Source organism: Leucopleurus acutus (assembly GCF_964270905.1).
Source record: "Leucopleurus acutus genome assembly, chromosome: 3".
Lineage (NCBI taxonomy): Eukaryota > Metazoa > Chordata > Mammalia > Artiodactyla > Delphinidae > Leucopleurus > Leucopleurus acutus.
Window position 1 is genome coordinate 167,606,976 of NC_139145.1, and position 15,295 is coordinate 167,622,270.

At 41.8% G+C, this 15,295-nt stretch overlaps 1 protein-coding gene across 2 annotated transcripts in view; it reads right to left on the minus strand.

Moving 5' to 3' along the window:
- Positions 1 to 12,483, minus strand: part of MARCHF6 (membrane associated ring-CH-type finger 6) — a 76,435-nt gene extending 63,952 nt beyond the window's left edge. Inside the window, exon 1 of one of the 2 annotated variants that reach the window (XM_082836605.1) lies at positions 12,270 to 12,483. In XM_082836605.1, the coding sequence (XP_082692731.1) occupies positions 12,270 to 12,288 (19 nt within the window). In that variant the 5' untranslated portion in view covers positions 12,289 to 12,483. Of the gene's footprint in view, positions 1 to 3,581; positions 3,908 to 12,269 lie in introns of those variants that run through there. The other variant, XM_082836604.1, reaches the window with a different exon arrangement.
- Between the last annotated feature and the right edge of the window lie 2,812 nt (positions 12,484 to 15,295).

Sequence of the window (15,295 nt, forward strand, 5' to 3'; positions counted from 1 at the left end):
AGTTCTCTGGATTTGTGTTTTGCCTCAAGTATCCTGGACTGGAGGCTGAGGTGGAGAAGCTGGCAAGGTAGAAACACCAATGAGAACAGACAAAAAAAATTCCCCCCAAAAGCTTGCTCTCTCTCTAGCCAAAGGACCAGGGAAGGGCAGCTCAGCAAGACAGAAAACTTTAGACAGTAACTACTGCTGTACCCCAGCCAAACAGTACAAGAAAAAAATTCAACCCTACCATCACCTCTGACAGTCAAGAACAAGTGGGGAGTAGACTTAAGATTAGCAAACTCTATTTCTAATCCTAGCCCAACTATATTATCAAGCAAGTTAATAAGGAAATGAGGATTTAAAACCTAACCCCCAATTCCAAAAGACAACTTTTTGACGTTATCATACACAACCTGTTTATGTGATCAAGTTTCCTTGAATGTTTTATTTTTTCATAATTTAATGTCAATATCTTATATATATCTACTATCTACCGCTCCAAATTTATAATTTTCTTCCTTTTGAACAGTAGATTTGCTCCCTCTAATGAAACACATTACTGAAATATAAGGGTAAAACTAGTACAACAGCTAAGTAAGAAGTAGTTTTATTACTAGTGAAGCTGGATATTTCCACATTTTGCCATGTTCTCTTTGTGAACTATCTATTCAAATTCTTCGTCCAGCTTACTAATTCGCTCTTAACAATAAGAAAATAGTCCAAAAAAATTCAGCAAAGGATTTGAACAGATACTTCAGCAAAGAAGGTCTACAAATGGAAACAATGCTGACTCATTAAGGAAATGCAAATTAAAAACAAAGTTAAGATGCTGATGACTGTACAACAATGTGCTTATATTTAATGCCACTGAATCAGACACTTAAAAATGGTTAGAATGGTAAATTTTGTTATGTAAATTTTACATTAACAACAAAGCTTAAACCACAGTAAGATTACCACTACATACCTATTAAAATAACAAAAATAAAAACATATATTCTCTTACCATACATCCAGCAATCCTATTCCTAGGTATTAACCTAGTAAAATGAAAACTTATGTTTGCACAAAAACCTATGTGAATTTCATTCATAATTCTCCCAGACTGGAAACAACCAACCCAAGCATTCCACAACTGGGGAATGGATAACTGTGGCACATCCCTACAATAGAATACTACTCAGCAATAAAAATGAACAAACTCCTGATACAGGCAACAATGTGACTATATCTTAAATGCATTATGTTAAGCTGAAAGAAGCCAGACTCAAACAGCTACATACTGTTTAATTCCACTTATGACATTCTGGAAAAAACAAAACTATACAGACAGAAACAGATCAGTGGTTGCCAGGTCTGGGGGTGGAGCTGACCATAAAAAGACACGAAGTTATTTTGGGGAGTGAAAGAACTATTCTATATTTTGATTGTGGTGGCTACATGACTATATGCACTTGTCAAAAACTCAGACTTTAAATACACTTTAATTTTAATAAAATCAGGTTTTCTACAGTACTAGTGTCTAAACAGACATAGAGAAAAAGAACAAATGAGAAAAGGTAACGACATGAAAAAAAATTAGTTCCCTCTCTAAAATGTGTTCTAATGAAGTTGTAGATTGAAATATACCCCAATGAGCACATTTATTTCATCCGACCAGGTAGGAATTAATGTTGCTAGGGACTGTGGAAATCATCAGCATTGGTCATCAAATATTTTTGGCATTCTACTTTCTGGGTATGTGGCAGTACTGCACTTCCTGTCACCTCTGAAATTATATCTGAACATGTGACTTGCTTTAGTCAATGAAATATGAGTTATAGTGATGTGCCATCACTTCTGGATAGAAGTCTTTGGGCACCAATAAACACAATCCATCACACTGCATTTTCTTGCCTCAACAATTGTGGAATCATGTGCTAAGCCATGGTCTCCAATCTAGATCTCCAAGTGACCAGCATTATTAGCAGGAGAATCTCTCCCCAGCCACACTGGACGTGATGTCAGTGAGAAACTTAAAGCAACCTTCTGTTGCTCAGGTTTGGGGGAAGTTTGTGACTAAGACATAAATTAGCCTATCCTGTTTTATAAAAGATCTTAGCTGCTTCACAAAACAAAAACTAAAACAAGCACAACCACCACCAACACAGAAAGTCAAAGAAAACTCTTTTCACCATCTTTCCGTGCTACCGCAATGGTGTGCATGAATGACCTGGCTGATGCTCTCAAGAGCATTAACAATGCTGAAAAGAGAGACAAATGCCAGGTTCTTGTCAGGCTATGCTTCAAAATCATCTGGTTTCTAATTGTAATGATGAAGCATGCTTACATTGCCAAATTTCAAATCACTGATGATCACAGAGCTGGGAAAATTATTGTGAACCTCAAAGGCAAGTTAAACAAGCATGGAGTGATCAGGCCCAGATTTGAAGTGCAACTCAAAAATCTAGGAAAATGTCAAAATAACCTACTTCCATTCTTCTAGCTTGGTTTCACTGTACTGACAACCTCAGCTGGCAGGACGACCATGAAGAAACAAGACAAAAACACATAGGAGAGAAATCCTGTAATTTTTTTTCCTAGGAGTATATAACAATGTGCAAATAAAATGCCTCAATGGAGAAAAGGGGGGGGAGTCAAAGAAAAAATAATCTATTTTGTTTACTAGGATCAATCCCACTACCCAAAACCTCAAGAGAATAACAAGGCCAAGGGTACAAAAGGAGAGTGCAGTCTACAAAAGGTGCAGCCTGAGGCCCTTCACTAAAAATGAAATAATGTTCTGTGGTGGAGTAAGGCTCCACCAAATTTACATGCAGTAAAATTACAAATCTTGCTCAGGCCAAAGTAAAATCAATGCACTCTGCTGGTTATGAATGCAAACTTACCTAGAACAATAACGCAAAGCTCTTCCTGGTTTTCAAGGGTAAATTTCTTCTGTTAACTCCTATGGCAACTTTTGTTGCTTTATTTGAATACTTAATATCTTCACAAAGCATACCTTTTAGAAGTTCCTAGCACAGTACCTAGCTCAGTAAAGTTTTTTTTGAATGAAACCTTCAAGTCCTTAGTGACTGAATATGGAGACAGCCCATGAGATGAAAGGGAGGGGGAACACCCAATAGTGTGAGAGGTTATCAAGTTGGTGCCAGCTGTGGAAGTCAACACCCATTCAAGGCTAGCCCATCCCGTTAGTTTTCTTAGCCAAAAATCCAGTTCACCAAATATATTCTAAGTATCTACTATGAGAAAAAATGCAAAACAACTCTTAAAGCTTTGGGTACATCTTAACTCTTAAGCCACTGTCTATCCTGAAAATTGTTTCACATAAGGTTTCAAAATGTTTCCACTTTCCTTCTGCTGATAAACTAGTGATAATTTAATAAACAAAGGGTTTAATACACGTTATTTTTTAGAACAGATTACACTTACAGAAAATGTGAGGAGACAGTACAATGCTCCCCCGTACACAGTACCCAGTATCCCCTCTTATTAACATCCTACATTAGGATGGTAGTTCTACTACACTTAATGAAGCCATAATGACACACTATCATTAACTAAAATCAACGGTTTATTCAGATTTCCTTGATCTTTACCTAATGTCATTTTCTGTTCCAGAATCCACATTACATTTAGTTGTCACGTCTCCTTAGTCGTCTCTTGGCTCTGGCAGTGTCTCACACTTTCCTTGTTTTTGATGACTTTGATTTTTTTTTAAATTAATTTATTTTTTGTGTGCATTGCATCTTCGTTGCTGCACGAGGGCTTTCTCTAGTTGCGGTGAGCAGGGGTTACTCTTTGTTGTGGTGTGCAGGCTTCTCATTGCGGTGGTTTATCTTTGTTGCGGAGCACGGGCTCCAGGCACGCAGGCTTCAGTAGTTGTGGCTCGTGGGCTCAGTAGTTGTGGCTCACGGGCTCTAGAGCGCAGGCTCAGTAGTTGTGGCACACGGGCATAGTTGCTCCGTGGCATATGGGATCCTTCCAGACCAGGGCTCGAACCCCTGTCCCCTGCATTGGCAGGCAGATTCTTAACCACTGCACCACCAGGGAAGTCCCCAGAATTGGTTTGATGTTTTTGCTCATGATTAGAGTGGGGCTATGGGTTCTGGGGAGGAAAATCACATAGGTAAAGTGCCATTTCATCACAGAATAGGAATGGTACATTATCAACATGATTTTTATGACTGTTAATGTTGACCTTGATTCACCTGGTTGCAGTAACAAAGGATTTTTAATAGCTGATTAACAAAAATTTTATAATTAGTAGCTACGATTACAATAAACAAATATTGAAAATACATTATTAAGAAGTATTATTCAAAATATCTGTGGATAACCTATATAGCTAAAACCAGAAGTGTGGCTACATAAATTGTGGTACATTTACTACACAAATGTCTATAGTCCCTTAAAAATAGCAAATATTAACAGTTATATGACAATATGGAAATCTGCATAATGTTAAGTAAACAAAGCAGGAATAAAAAAATGAATACACACTGTCCTTAGAACTAGGGAAAAAACACAAAACAGCCTAAAAGAGAAAATACAAAAAATGATAGCCATTATGTTGGTTAGATGAGAACATGCGTGATTTCCTTCCCGTTTTCCCAAAGTTTCTACTGTTTCATTGCTACTTTTACAATTACAAGAAAATTTTAACTGCTAAAATTCTGTGAAAAACACTTCCATTTTGACTGTGGAAGTATACCTATTTTTTTTTTACCATGGATTTGGTAATTAGGCCTTGAAAGCATACATTTAAATTCCAATTCTCCATATATCCCAAAGCTTAGTTATTTCTTATCTCTCCAGATTACTGATCATTACAAAACTAACATTCACCTATACTATTGCTCCTGGAAGCCTGAAAACTACATCTGCCTTGCTGACTAGGCTTGAGTTACATGCTTTCAATGAGAAGCTCTTCTGTGGGATCATAAGATGGTGGGAAGGTGTAAAGCCATTTCCTACTTCTGGCTCTAAAAACAGCAGTGGCAGCTAACTGCAGGTACTGTGGACTCCTGCAGTAGTTAGAGTTCGTGGTGAGGATTTTGCCAGCAGTGGGCAAATGCAAATTCAGCAGCACAGGCAATAACTCCCAAGTTTTAGCAGGAGTGTGCCAAGTATCAATGTACTGAATATTTCCTCTCAGCTCCAAATTTATCCTTCAGTACCACCTGTTCAGTGATAAGAGATTGGACTCTTTTAAAGAGTTTTTAAAAATAAATTTGTCAGTAGAGGGTGCTGAAGGGACCACACAGGAGGACTGGAGCACTCCTTGCTCCCGCTGCCCTGTCAGTAGGTTTGCTTTAGTATCCAACTTCTCACAGCCCTACTGATAACAGCTCAACACACTCCAGGCCTTGAGCCCACAGTGGTACCCTAACTCTGTCTGCATGCCTACCCATCAACCTTGAGTCTCCTGCATCCACCCTGGAGGGTTGTTTCCTGCTCACCCAGAAACTGTGGACTAGCTCTGGCTTGGACAACTCCATACTTCTCCAATGAGGTCTGAACCACAGCTGTGAGGAGGGGCCCTCACCCCTCCCCAGTCTGTCCTTACTTGGACATTTTCCCTCAGGCCCACAGTACACTTTACAGTAGTCCTTACATCTTTATAATTATATAATTATTCTAATCATAGGTTAACAATTCTTTCAACTTCCTCTAGTTAAGTTACTGTGTTTTCTGTCTCCTCACTGGATCCAAAGTGCCAAGGAAAAAGAAGATTCAAAGAAGAACCAAGTGGAAATTTTAGGTGAAAAATACAGAGAGTGTGGACTCACTCCTGGACTCAGGCTCAACAGCAGCGTTTGTCTCAAGAAAAAGCACCTGTATTACTCTTTGGAGTTACCAGCTGAACTAACTGCTTCCCCACCCCCACCCCCACCCCCCACGAAACACCATTTTTACTATGGAAAAAAACAAAACAACAACAAAATGACAAACAACAGTTATTCAGACAGATTTGGGTATTCGGCAGGCATTGTGTCACAAAAGAATGAAGTGAGCCTAAGAACCAAGGAAAACACTGACAATATTTGCTGCCACTGACAAAAATAAAACTTTCAAGCAAATATTAGGATTTTAGAAAACCTACATCCACCACAATAAGAACGACAGCTTCTCCAATACCTAAAGCCTTTTTGAGATACGTGGTGACATTAATGAATGTGACTTTTATGTTACACAGGAAAATGTGTCAAGATTTGGAAGATTTGCATAACTTGATCCAACAGCTACCAAATAATCAATACATGAGGTTACAAAGCCATGCATGAGTAAAAGACAATGGATTTTAAAAAACAGTTTTACTGAGGAATAACGGACATGCAATAAAATACGCTTACTTAGAGGTTATCACCTGATACGCTTGACACTGGTAAAACTGTCACCACAATCAAGATAATGAACATATCCATCACCACCAAAATTAACTCATGCCCCTTGGTAATCTACCTTCATCTCATCCTTTTCTCACCCATCTTGTTCCCTCCCAACTAACTGTTCTCCACAGCACGTATAACCATCTCATCATGCCACATAATTTACTACATGTTTATTTTCTGTCCTCCCCTCCTCCTCTACCAAGCCAAAAACAAGAACGTAGGTTCTATGAAAGAAGGGATTTTGTCTATTTTGTTACCAGCCTAGCCCAAGTGCATAAAATATTGCCTAGCTAGTTAACAGGTGCTCAATAAACACTTGTCAAATAAGTGCATGTATGCTTGCCCGTAAGCATGCCAAAGCAGTGAAAGTTGATCTGTGGCAAGAAGAATGAAGCAGGCATTACTGGAAGCAGAGATGAAAGACCATGTGGTTCTAGAAAGACAGTAACTAGCTGTCTGGTTCTGACAACTTCCTATCCTTTTAACTCATTACTTCCAAATCTAAGTCACCTCAAGGTTTTACCATAATAGATATAGAACATGATCAACTATGATAAAGTTCAACTTCATCCCTTCCCAATGAATATGACTCATAAAGCATAAAGAACAATTGTTTTGGCAGTCCATAAAAATAGGCTGCTAAGATTTTATACTACATTCTGCTAGTGTGAGCAGTAATTTAGAAAAATGAAAAACATCAGCTCTATATATCACTGGGCTGAAATGAGAGCACCCTACTATGGCAAAACGTTTAATATCTTAATGAGAGTTTCATACATCAATACTTGCAACATTTACTCCAATGTTGCAGTGCTTTTACTTTTAAAAAATGTATATCCTTGAGCAAAGAACAGATTTTTTTTTTTAACTGAAAAATATCAGTGCTTTGCAGGATCAGATTCCTAGTCGATAAAATGAGGAAGATCTAAGATCTCCTCAAGCTCTGAAGTTCAAATATTTGATGATAGAGAGCAGTTTACCTAACAGAACTTCTTTCAAAATCGGAGTCAATCCTCTTACACCCTGCCCCTGCCTTACCAACTAAGTTTACATCATATTCTAAATGCTTTGTTGTCATTTCAACAACTTTTCATTTCATCTTCACTAGGAGTAGATTCTGTCTCAAGAAACCACTTTCTTTGCTCATCCATAAAAAGCAACTCCTCATCTGTTAAAATTTTATCATGAGATTACAGAATTCAGTCACATCTCCAGGCTCCACTTCTATTTTTCTTGCTATTTGTACCACATCTGCAGTTACTTCCTCCACTGAAGTCCTGAACCCCTCAAAATCATCCATGACAGTTGGAATCAACTTCCAAACCCCTATTAATGTTGACATTTTTGCCTCTTCCCATGAATTACAAATGTTCTTTTTTTAAATTTTATTTTTTTATTAAAGTATAGTTGATTTACAATGTTGTGTTAGAATCACAAATGTTCTTAATGGCATCTAGCATGGTGAATCCTTTCCAGAATGTTTTCAATTTACTTTGTCCAGATCCATCAGAGGAATCATTATCTATGGCAGCTATGGCCTTATGAAATGCATTTCCTAAATAATAAGACTTGAAAGTTGAAATTACTTCTTGATCCATGGGCTACAGAATGGGTGTTGTGTTTGCAGGCATGAAAACAACACTCATCTTGTTGTACATCTCCATCACAGCTCTTGGGTGACCAGGTACATTGTCAGTAAGCAATAATATTTTGAAAGGAACCTTCTTTTTTTCTGAGCAGTAGGTCTCAACAGTGGGTTTAAGATATTCAGTAAACCATGTTGTAAACAGATGTGCTGTCATCTAGGCTTTGTTGTTCCATCTACCGAACACAGGCAGAGTAGATTAAAAATAATTCTTAAGCACCCTAGGATTTTTGGAATGGTAAATGAGCAATGGCTTCAGCTTCAGGTCACTAGCTACATTAGCCCCAGCAAGAATCAGCCTGTCCTTTGAAGGTCTGAAGCCAGGCATTGACGTCTCCTCTCTAGCTCTGAAAGTCCTAGGTGGCATCTGCTTCAAATATAAGGCTGTTTCATCTACACCAAAAATCTGTTTTTCAGTGTGACCACCAAGAATTATCTCAGCTGGATCTTCTGGATAACTTGCTGCAGCTTCTACGTCAGTATTTGCTGCTTCACTTTGCACTTTGGTGTTATGGAGACAACTTCTTTCCTTAAACCTCATGAACCAAGCTCTGCTAGCTTTAAACTTTTCTTGTGCAGGTTCCTCAACTTTCTCAGTCATCTCAGAACTGAAGAGAGTTAGAGCCTTGCTCTGGATTAGGCTTTGGCTTTAGGGACTGTTGTGGCTGGTTTGATCTTCTCTCCAGACAACTAAAACCTTCTCTATATAAGCAATATGGCTGTTTCTTATCATCCATGTGTTCACTGCAGGAACACTTTTAACTTTCCTCAAGAACTTTTCCCTTACATTCACAACTTGGCTAACTGGTGCAAGAGGCCTAGCTTTCAGCCTATCTCGGATTTCAACATGCTTTCCTCACTAATCTTACTTATCTCTAACTTTTGATTTAAAGTGAGAGACATGAGACTCTTCCTTTCACTTGAATACTTAGAGATCATTACAGTTATTAAATGGCCTAATTTAAATATTGTTGAGCCTCAGGGAATAGGGAGGCCCCAAGGAGAAAAAAAGAGACGGGAACAGAAGTTGGTGGGGCAGTGAGAATACACACATTTATCTATTAAGTTCACTGTCTTTGTGGGCACAGTTCATGGTGTCCCAAAACAATTACAACAGTAAATCACAGATCACCATAACAAATATAATAATAATGAAAAAATCTGAAATATTTAAAAGAATTACTAAGATGTGACACAGAGACATGAAGTGAGCAAATGCTTCAGGAAAAATGGCACCTACAGACTTACTCAATGCAGGGTTGCCACAAACTCTCAATTTGTAAAAACAAATTAATATCTGCAAAGCTCAATAAAATGAACACAATAAAACAAGGCATGGCTGTATTATGAGAATGGATTATAAAACTGTTGATTTTACAAAAATAAAACAATACACTGAACACTTTAGAGATCTTTAATACCTAGCAAACACAAAATATGAAGGGTCAAAATCCATCTGGCAAACAACCAATTTTCTAATAGAATTCAGTCTTGTTTACTACAAATATGAAACATTCTGAGCATTCTAACATCATATATGGTAACATCATATATGGTACCATTAGAGGAAAGCAACAGGCAATTTTTAAGAGATGGAAGAGCTTAACAATCTCTTTGCAGGTTGGTATTTCAGATTTCTGTTTGCTCAGATTAACATATTAAAAAACAGATAAGTAAACAACATCATCAGTGTTTTTAACGAGTGATAAAATTTAAAGATTTAAAAAATTTTTATTTTCTTTATGTTTAGCCATATTTTCCAAGTCTCCTACCAAAAAAAAAAGTTTCTTTTATAATCAAAAACCCAATTGCATTTTTTAATTGAAGAAATAACCTGTAATAACTCATTTAGCAAACAGAAGTTTCCAAGCTTTTTGGTGTCTTCACTTTGTCATTTTATCCTGAAATCTTCTGTAATCCTCCCTTTCCTTCCAGCATTTTTTCAAGTTAAATTTACATTAACTTTGAAAATTTCAGAAGACTTCCAATTTGGAATTTTGCAAAATTAGGCATTAGCAGTATTAAAATTCACTTTCATTTCATGACTAACAGTGTCATAAAACAAATGCAAAGTAAAGCTTTGTCAAATTATGTAGATGATTCCTCTTATAAAGGGAGTGACAAAAATACAGTCATCTCAACACTGGACACTGGGTATCCACTTATAAATTTAACCACGGAGTCTGACAGACCTGAGTTGGAATCTTGCCTCTGACATCTGTTACCTGTATGACCTTGGGCAAGTTATTTAATCATACTAACCCTCAGTTTCCTCATCTGTAAAAAGGGAATGGTGCCTACCTAACAGTCTTAGGAGAGTTAAATGAGATGTGTATAAAATGTTTAGTGAAGTACATGCCATCCATCAAGTCCTCAGTAAGTGTCAGTTATTTCAATAGAGAACAGTGTTCAAGTCAGTAAATAAATATCATTTGTACCTCACCCTGACTGAGGGGGGTGGGCAGTGCACTAGAAGCACTCAGAAAATATTTCTTTCATGATTCCAGCTTTGCGATTCTGCAATTCATGAATCTCCACTATCATACCATAAGTGTATGCAATTACTAAGTGCCTAAGCTCAAAGAATGGGAATTTAATAAAACATGCCAGTATATATCAATTGATAAATCAATAAACACATGCATTACTAGACTGAGTCATTAAAATTTGAATCCAAAAGGATGTATGGATGTAGATGGAAATTTACACACTAGGACCACCTGTCAAAAGAAAGTAATTCCTAACCTCCTCAGCAGTTTCACTTTACTATTTTTTCCAAAGGAGTCTCCTGTGGTGATTACCTTTCACTCACAGCACATAATAAAAACAACTGAGCCATAATGAAAGGAAAACTGTGTAATCAGGATACCTAGGTTCAAATCTTTCTCTTACTAGGGTGTGAAACTTGGACAAACTATTAAAATAACTAAACTAACTAACTTCCACACCTATAAAAGATAATAATACCTTCCTACTCCATAGGGATCTTAGATCAAATGTGAAGGCATGTAACTATGCTTTGTAAACTGTCAAGTATAACATGCAAATATCATTACAGTTGAGGTTCTTCCTATCCAAAGAAAGACTTCTTTAAAAAAAATGATAAATTGACCCCTCCACGCATCACATATACAGACATCAAACTTTTCATCACCCATTACTGCACACCACGATAGTCCCCGACGATCTTCATCTAAAATCATCAAAATCACAACCTGTAAGGTTGCAAGACGCTTATCATATCCCCACATAATAAACCCAAAGCATAAATGTATCTTCACCGATAACCGCAACAACAGGAAAGCGATTAGGAACTTCCTCTATAGACTCACGAAATTATTCGATAAACTCCAAAAAGATAAAACTGCTTAAAAACAACCTAACTACCTTCGCGGGATCAGCAAATGCGTTTCAATAGTCACAGATGTTCAGTCATGTCTTCACTTCTGTATTCAGTTCACAAGAGTCAGCTTGTTCCAGAACAGCCACATCCAAAACACACGCACTCACAAAGCAAAACAGACACACAAAACTCTGCTTATTGGTGCCAGAGACTAAGCACAAAATAAACTACACCGAAACAAAGAGCCTTCCTGCTTCGAATAAGCCCGGTGGCCCTGCCTCTGCCTCGCTTAGTAAACAAACAACTAGGGGCCACGCAAGCAGAGGGCAAGGTTTTTAAATACGGAGTCAGTTCACTCCACCAGGCCGTCACCTGGCGGGGTATTTTTCGCGAAGTTTCAGTCAACAAAGAAGTTTTATCGTGAAAGGGTCGGGCCCGGAGAGCGAGGGGCAAAGCGACATAAAGAAAGACAAAACCGAGTGGGAAAGGGCGTGGAAAACGCCCCCAGACTTCGTGCAGCGACCACGGTGCCGTGCCCCCCCCCAACCGGGACTGGCGGGACAGAGGGGGCGGGGAGCCACGCCGGCCGCGGCCACCGCAGCCCGACGCCCCCGGCCCGGGTAGGGGTCCTGCGCTCCGCGCGCGCGCGCGCGGGCGAGAAACGGCCGGGGGCGCCAAGGGGTCACCTCCTGCTCCCTGCCGCCCCTCGAGCCCGCCGCTCGGCAGGCAAACGGCCCGGGCGCCTCATCCCGCCCGCCGGGTCGCGCCGCCGTCCCCACGCGCCCGCCCCAAGCCGAGGCGCCCCCGCCGCTCCGCCCGCCGCCTGCCTCGAGCGCCGCGGACCGGGCGCGGGCCCGGCCCGAACCCGGTCGCCAGAGCAAGGGCGCGGGCGCCGCCGACTTACCTTCCTCGGCGGTGTCCATCTTGTCTGGGGCGGCGAGGGGGGGCGGCGGTGACGCAGCCGCCAAGCTCCCGCGGCGGAGGCCGGAGCCTTCCGGCCGGGGCGGGGGGAAGGGAGGAGGGAGCGGAGCCGGGCCCGGGCAGGTGCGTTGCTCAGGTGCGAAAGAGGAAGCTAGAGGAAGGAGAGAGGGGGACAGGGAGAGGGAGAAAGGCTGACAGAAAGCGGGCGAGGGAGGGGAGGGGGAGGGGCGGGGAGGGCGGAGGGGAGAGGCCTGGGCGGGGCGCGGAGGCGGAAGGGGCGGGGCGCGTCAACGACAGGTGCCGTCACTTCCGTCGGCGGCCGCGGCGGCTGCGGCTCTTTGGCGCGGTGGGTGGCGGTCTTGGGGACGTTGCGGCGCCCCTCGCGGACAGCGGGTGGGAACTCTCGTGGGTGGCGGGCCGCACGGGCTTTGTCCCGCGGGCTGCGCGGGGCAATGGGGCTGAAACCTTAGAAGGAGCTGAGTTCTAATGACCCCGAGGGAGGCAACAAAGAAGGCGCAGAGCTGAGGGAGGAGAGCAGCGGGAGCGAGCGCCTGACGGCGAGGTGGCGAGCCCAGCACCGGCCGGGCACGGTGCAGACAAAAGCGGGTCTCAGAGCTGAAGAGTTAGTTACCTGGGCGCCTGTGAAAATACAAGTTCGGCGTCCCCCTCCCTCCCGCCCCGAGATTCTGGTGCCGCGTGTTTGGAGTCGGCCCAGGGATACGCATTTTTGTTCCCCACGCGGGCACTTCTGATGCACGTTTTGAGGAAGTACTGAAATATCACTGAAATTAAAAAGGCAAGCTCTAACTCTACCACACTCCCTCCCGGGGAAACTTCTTCATTTGACTGGAAGGACTGCTTCAATAACCTGCTTAGGCTGGAGGCTGCAACACTCTCCTCTAAGGGAAATCGGTTCAGATACAGACAGGGCTTGATAACACTGCGTGTCGGACGCTTATCTGGCCGGAGCTAAATTGCTTCGGACTGAGCTCTGCTTCCATCAGTACAGCACCTTTCCTCACTTTAATCCCTGGCTTTTTGTCTAAATGAAGAACTATGTAGAAAATAACAAGTTAGAAAGGTCACCACTTTTAGAATCGCCTGAGTAGAACTAATGGTGTCTCTAATCCCAAGGAAATCTATTTTAAAGAATATGCAGATGACTTGCATATAGATTAGATACATGATACATTCAGGAATGCTAGCAGTCTCTTTTCTATCTGTGTGAGTGAAGGAGTTGGGAAGACGCCCTCCCCCAAGCCTCATCAATCAGAATGAGACTTAGAATAAAAATAACGAAGTGGAATCCTCTGTAGAGAGAGCAGCCCTTGAGGACTGATGTCACTGATTTGACCAGTGTCACTCATGTTACCCGAGGTAGGAGAGAATTCAAAGTCTTGACACGATAATGGAGGCCTGGGCTTCCCTCGTGGCGCAGTGGTTGAGAATCTGCCTGCCAATGCAGGGGACACGGGTTCGAGCCTTGGTCTGGGAAGATCTCACATGCCGCAGAGCAACTAGGTCCCGTGAGCCATAACTACTGAGCCTGCACGTCTGGACCCTGTGCTCCGCAACAAGAGAGGCCGCGATAGTGAGAGGCCCGCGCACCGCGATGAAGAGTGGCCCCTGCTTGCCGCAACTGGAGAAAGCCCTCACACAGAAATGAAGACCCAACACAGCCAAAATTAAAAAATAAATAAATAAATAACCTGAGTTGCCAAAAGTCAGGTTAAGATAGTAAAAAAAAAACAAAAATGGAGGCCCGCTGATTTCAAGGGCTGACCTTGAGAACTGAGCATATTTAAGCTTTTTCTTAAATATGTTTAGGCTATATTATCTCCCAAGGAATGGAATCTGAAGGAGACTCATACCCCAGTCCCCACCCCTCCCGCCCAACAGGACAGAGCACTCACATTCCCTGTAAGGCCTGTGGCAGACCACTCAACTCAGACCGGGGTCACAGTTCAGGACCACCAGACCCAGCCTCAGGGGTTGTACAGCAAAAGCAGGAAGGATTCTGAGAGGTAGACTTCGAGATTTACTGAATGAAGTGCTGATGGTCTTTCCGGGCAGGTATGTGAACCTCCAGGCAGTAGACCTGGGTTAGGATTGGAGGGATGTGGGTGTATGCGGTGTGGGTGGAGGGCTCCCTCCTTTTGTCTTTCTGTGTCTTCCTTTGTGATGCTCAAAGGAAGGTTACTTCTAGAGTTGAGAATTGCCCCAACCTTTTTCATTTTTCATTTGGAGGTTAAACCTAAGAGTAATCAACCAATATGTGTTGAGTCCCTACTATGTGCCGGGCATTGGTCCTCACAACAAACCCTTTGAGATACATAAGGCAGTCAGACCTCTCTTGGTTACCAACTAAGCTAGTAGACAAAAGGGAGGAATGGACTGTCGACATGAACAAACTGTGACAAGGGTAGTGGTCCAGTGGGCCCCAGGAATTGCTGGAACCAGAGTCCCCTCTCTGCCCCCATCCCTCTGCTCTGCTTCTCTCTGCACATCAGCTTCTTGTTGCTCCACCAGCTTCCTCCACATGGCTGGGGACAAGGCCCCTGTTAGCTCTCAAGGTCATATCTTCAGCCTCACCATCAGACAGGCTGAAGGCAATGATCTCTGGTCTCAACAATTCCTGGGGAAGGACAGTTCATTGGTCCAGCTAAGTGCCCATCCCTGAACCAAATGATGAGGGTCTGTAAGAACATAACGTGTACACCGCCATTGAACTACATTACTGAAGTGCAGAAAGAACATGTCCCACAAGAAAAGGGAAGACAAAACAATAGATATGCATTATAATTAGAATTCTCTTTGTTTTCAAACAAGGACACCAAGATTATATAGAAACATTTTTATTTGCCACACTTTTATACAAGGAAACCAGTTAGAATTCATACAGAATTTCAACCTGAGAAAAAGTCATTTTGATCAAAAGAGACACTTAAAGGTATAGCATACATGTGGTTCCAGCCTCTGTGTGTGTGTGTGTGTGTGTGTGCACTGTGC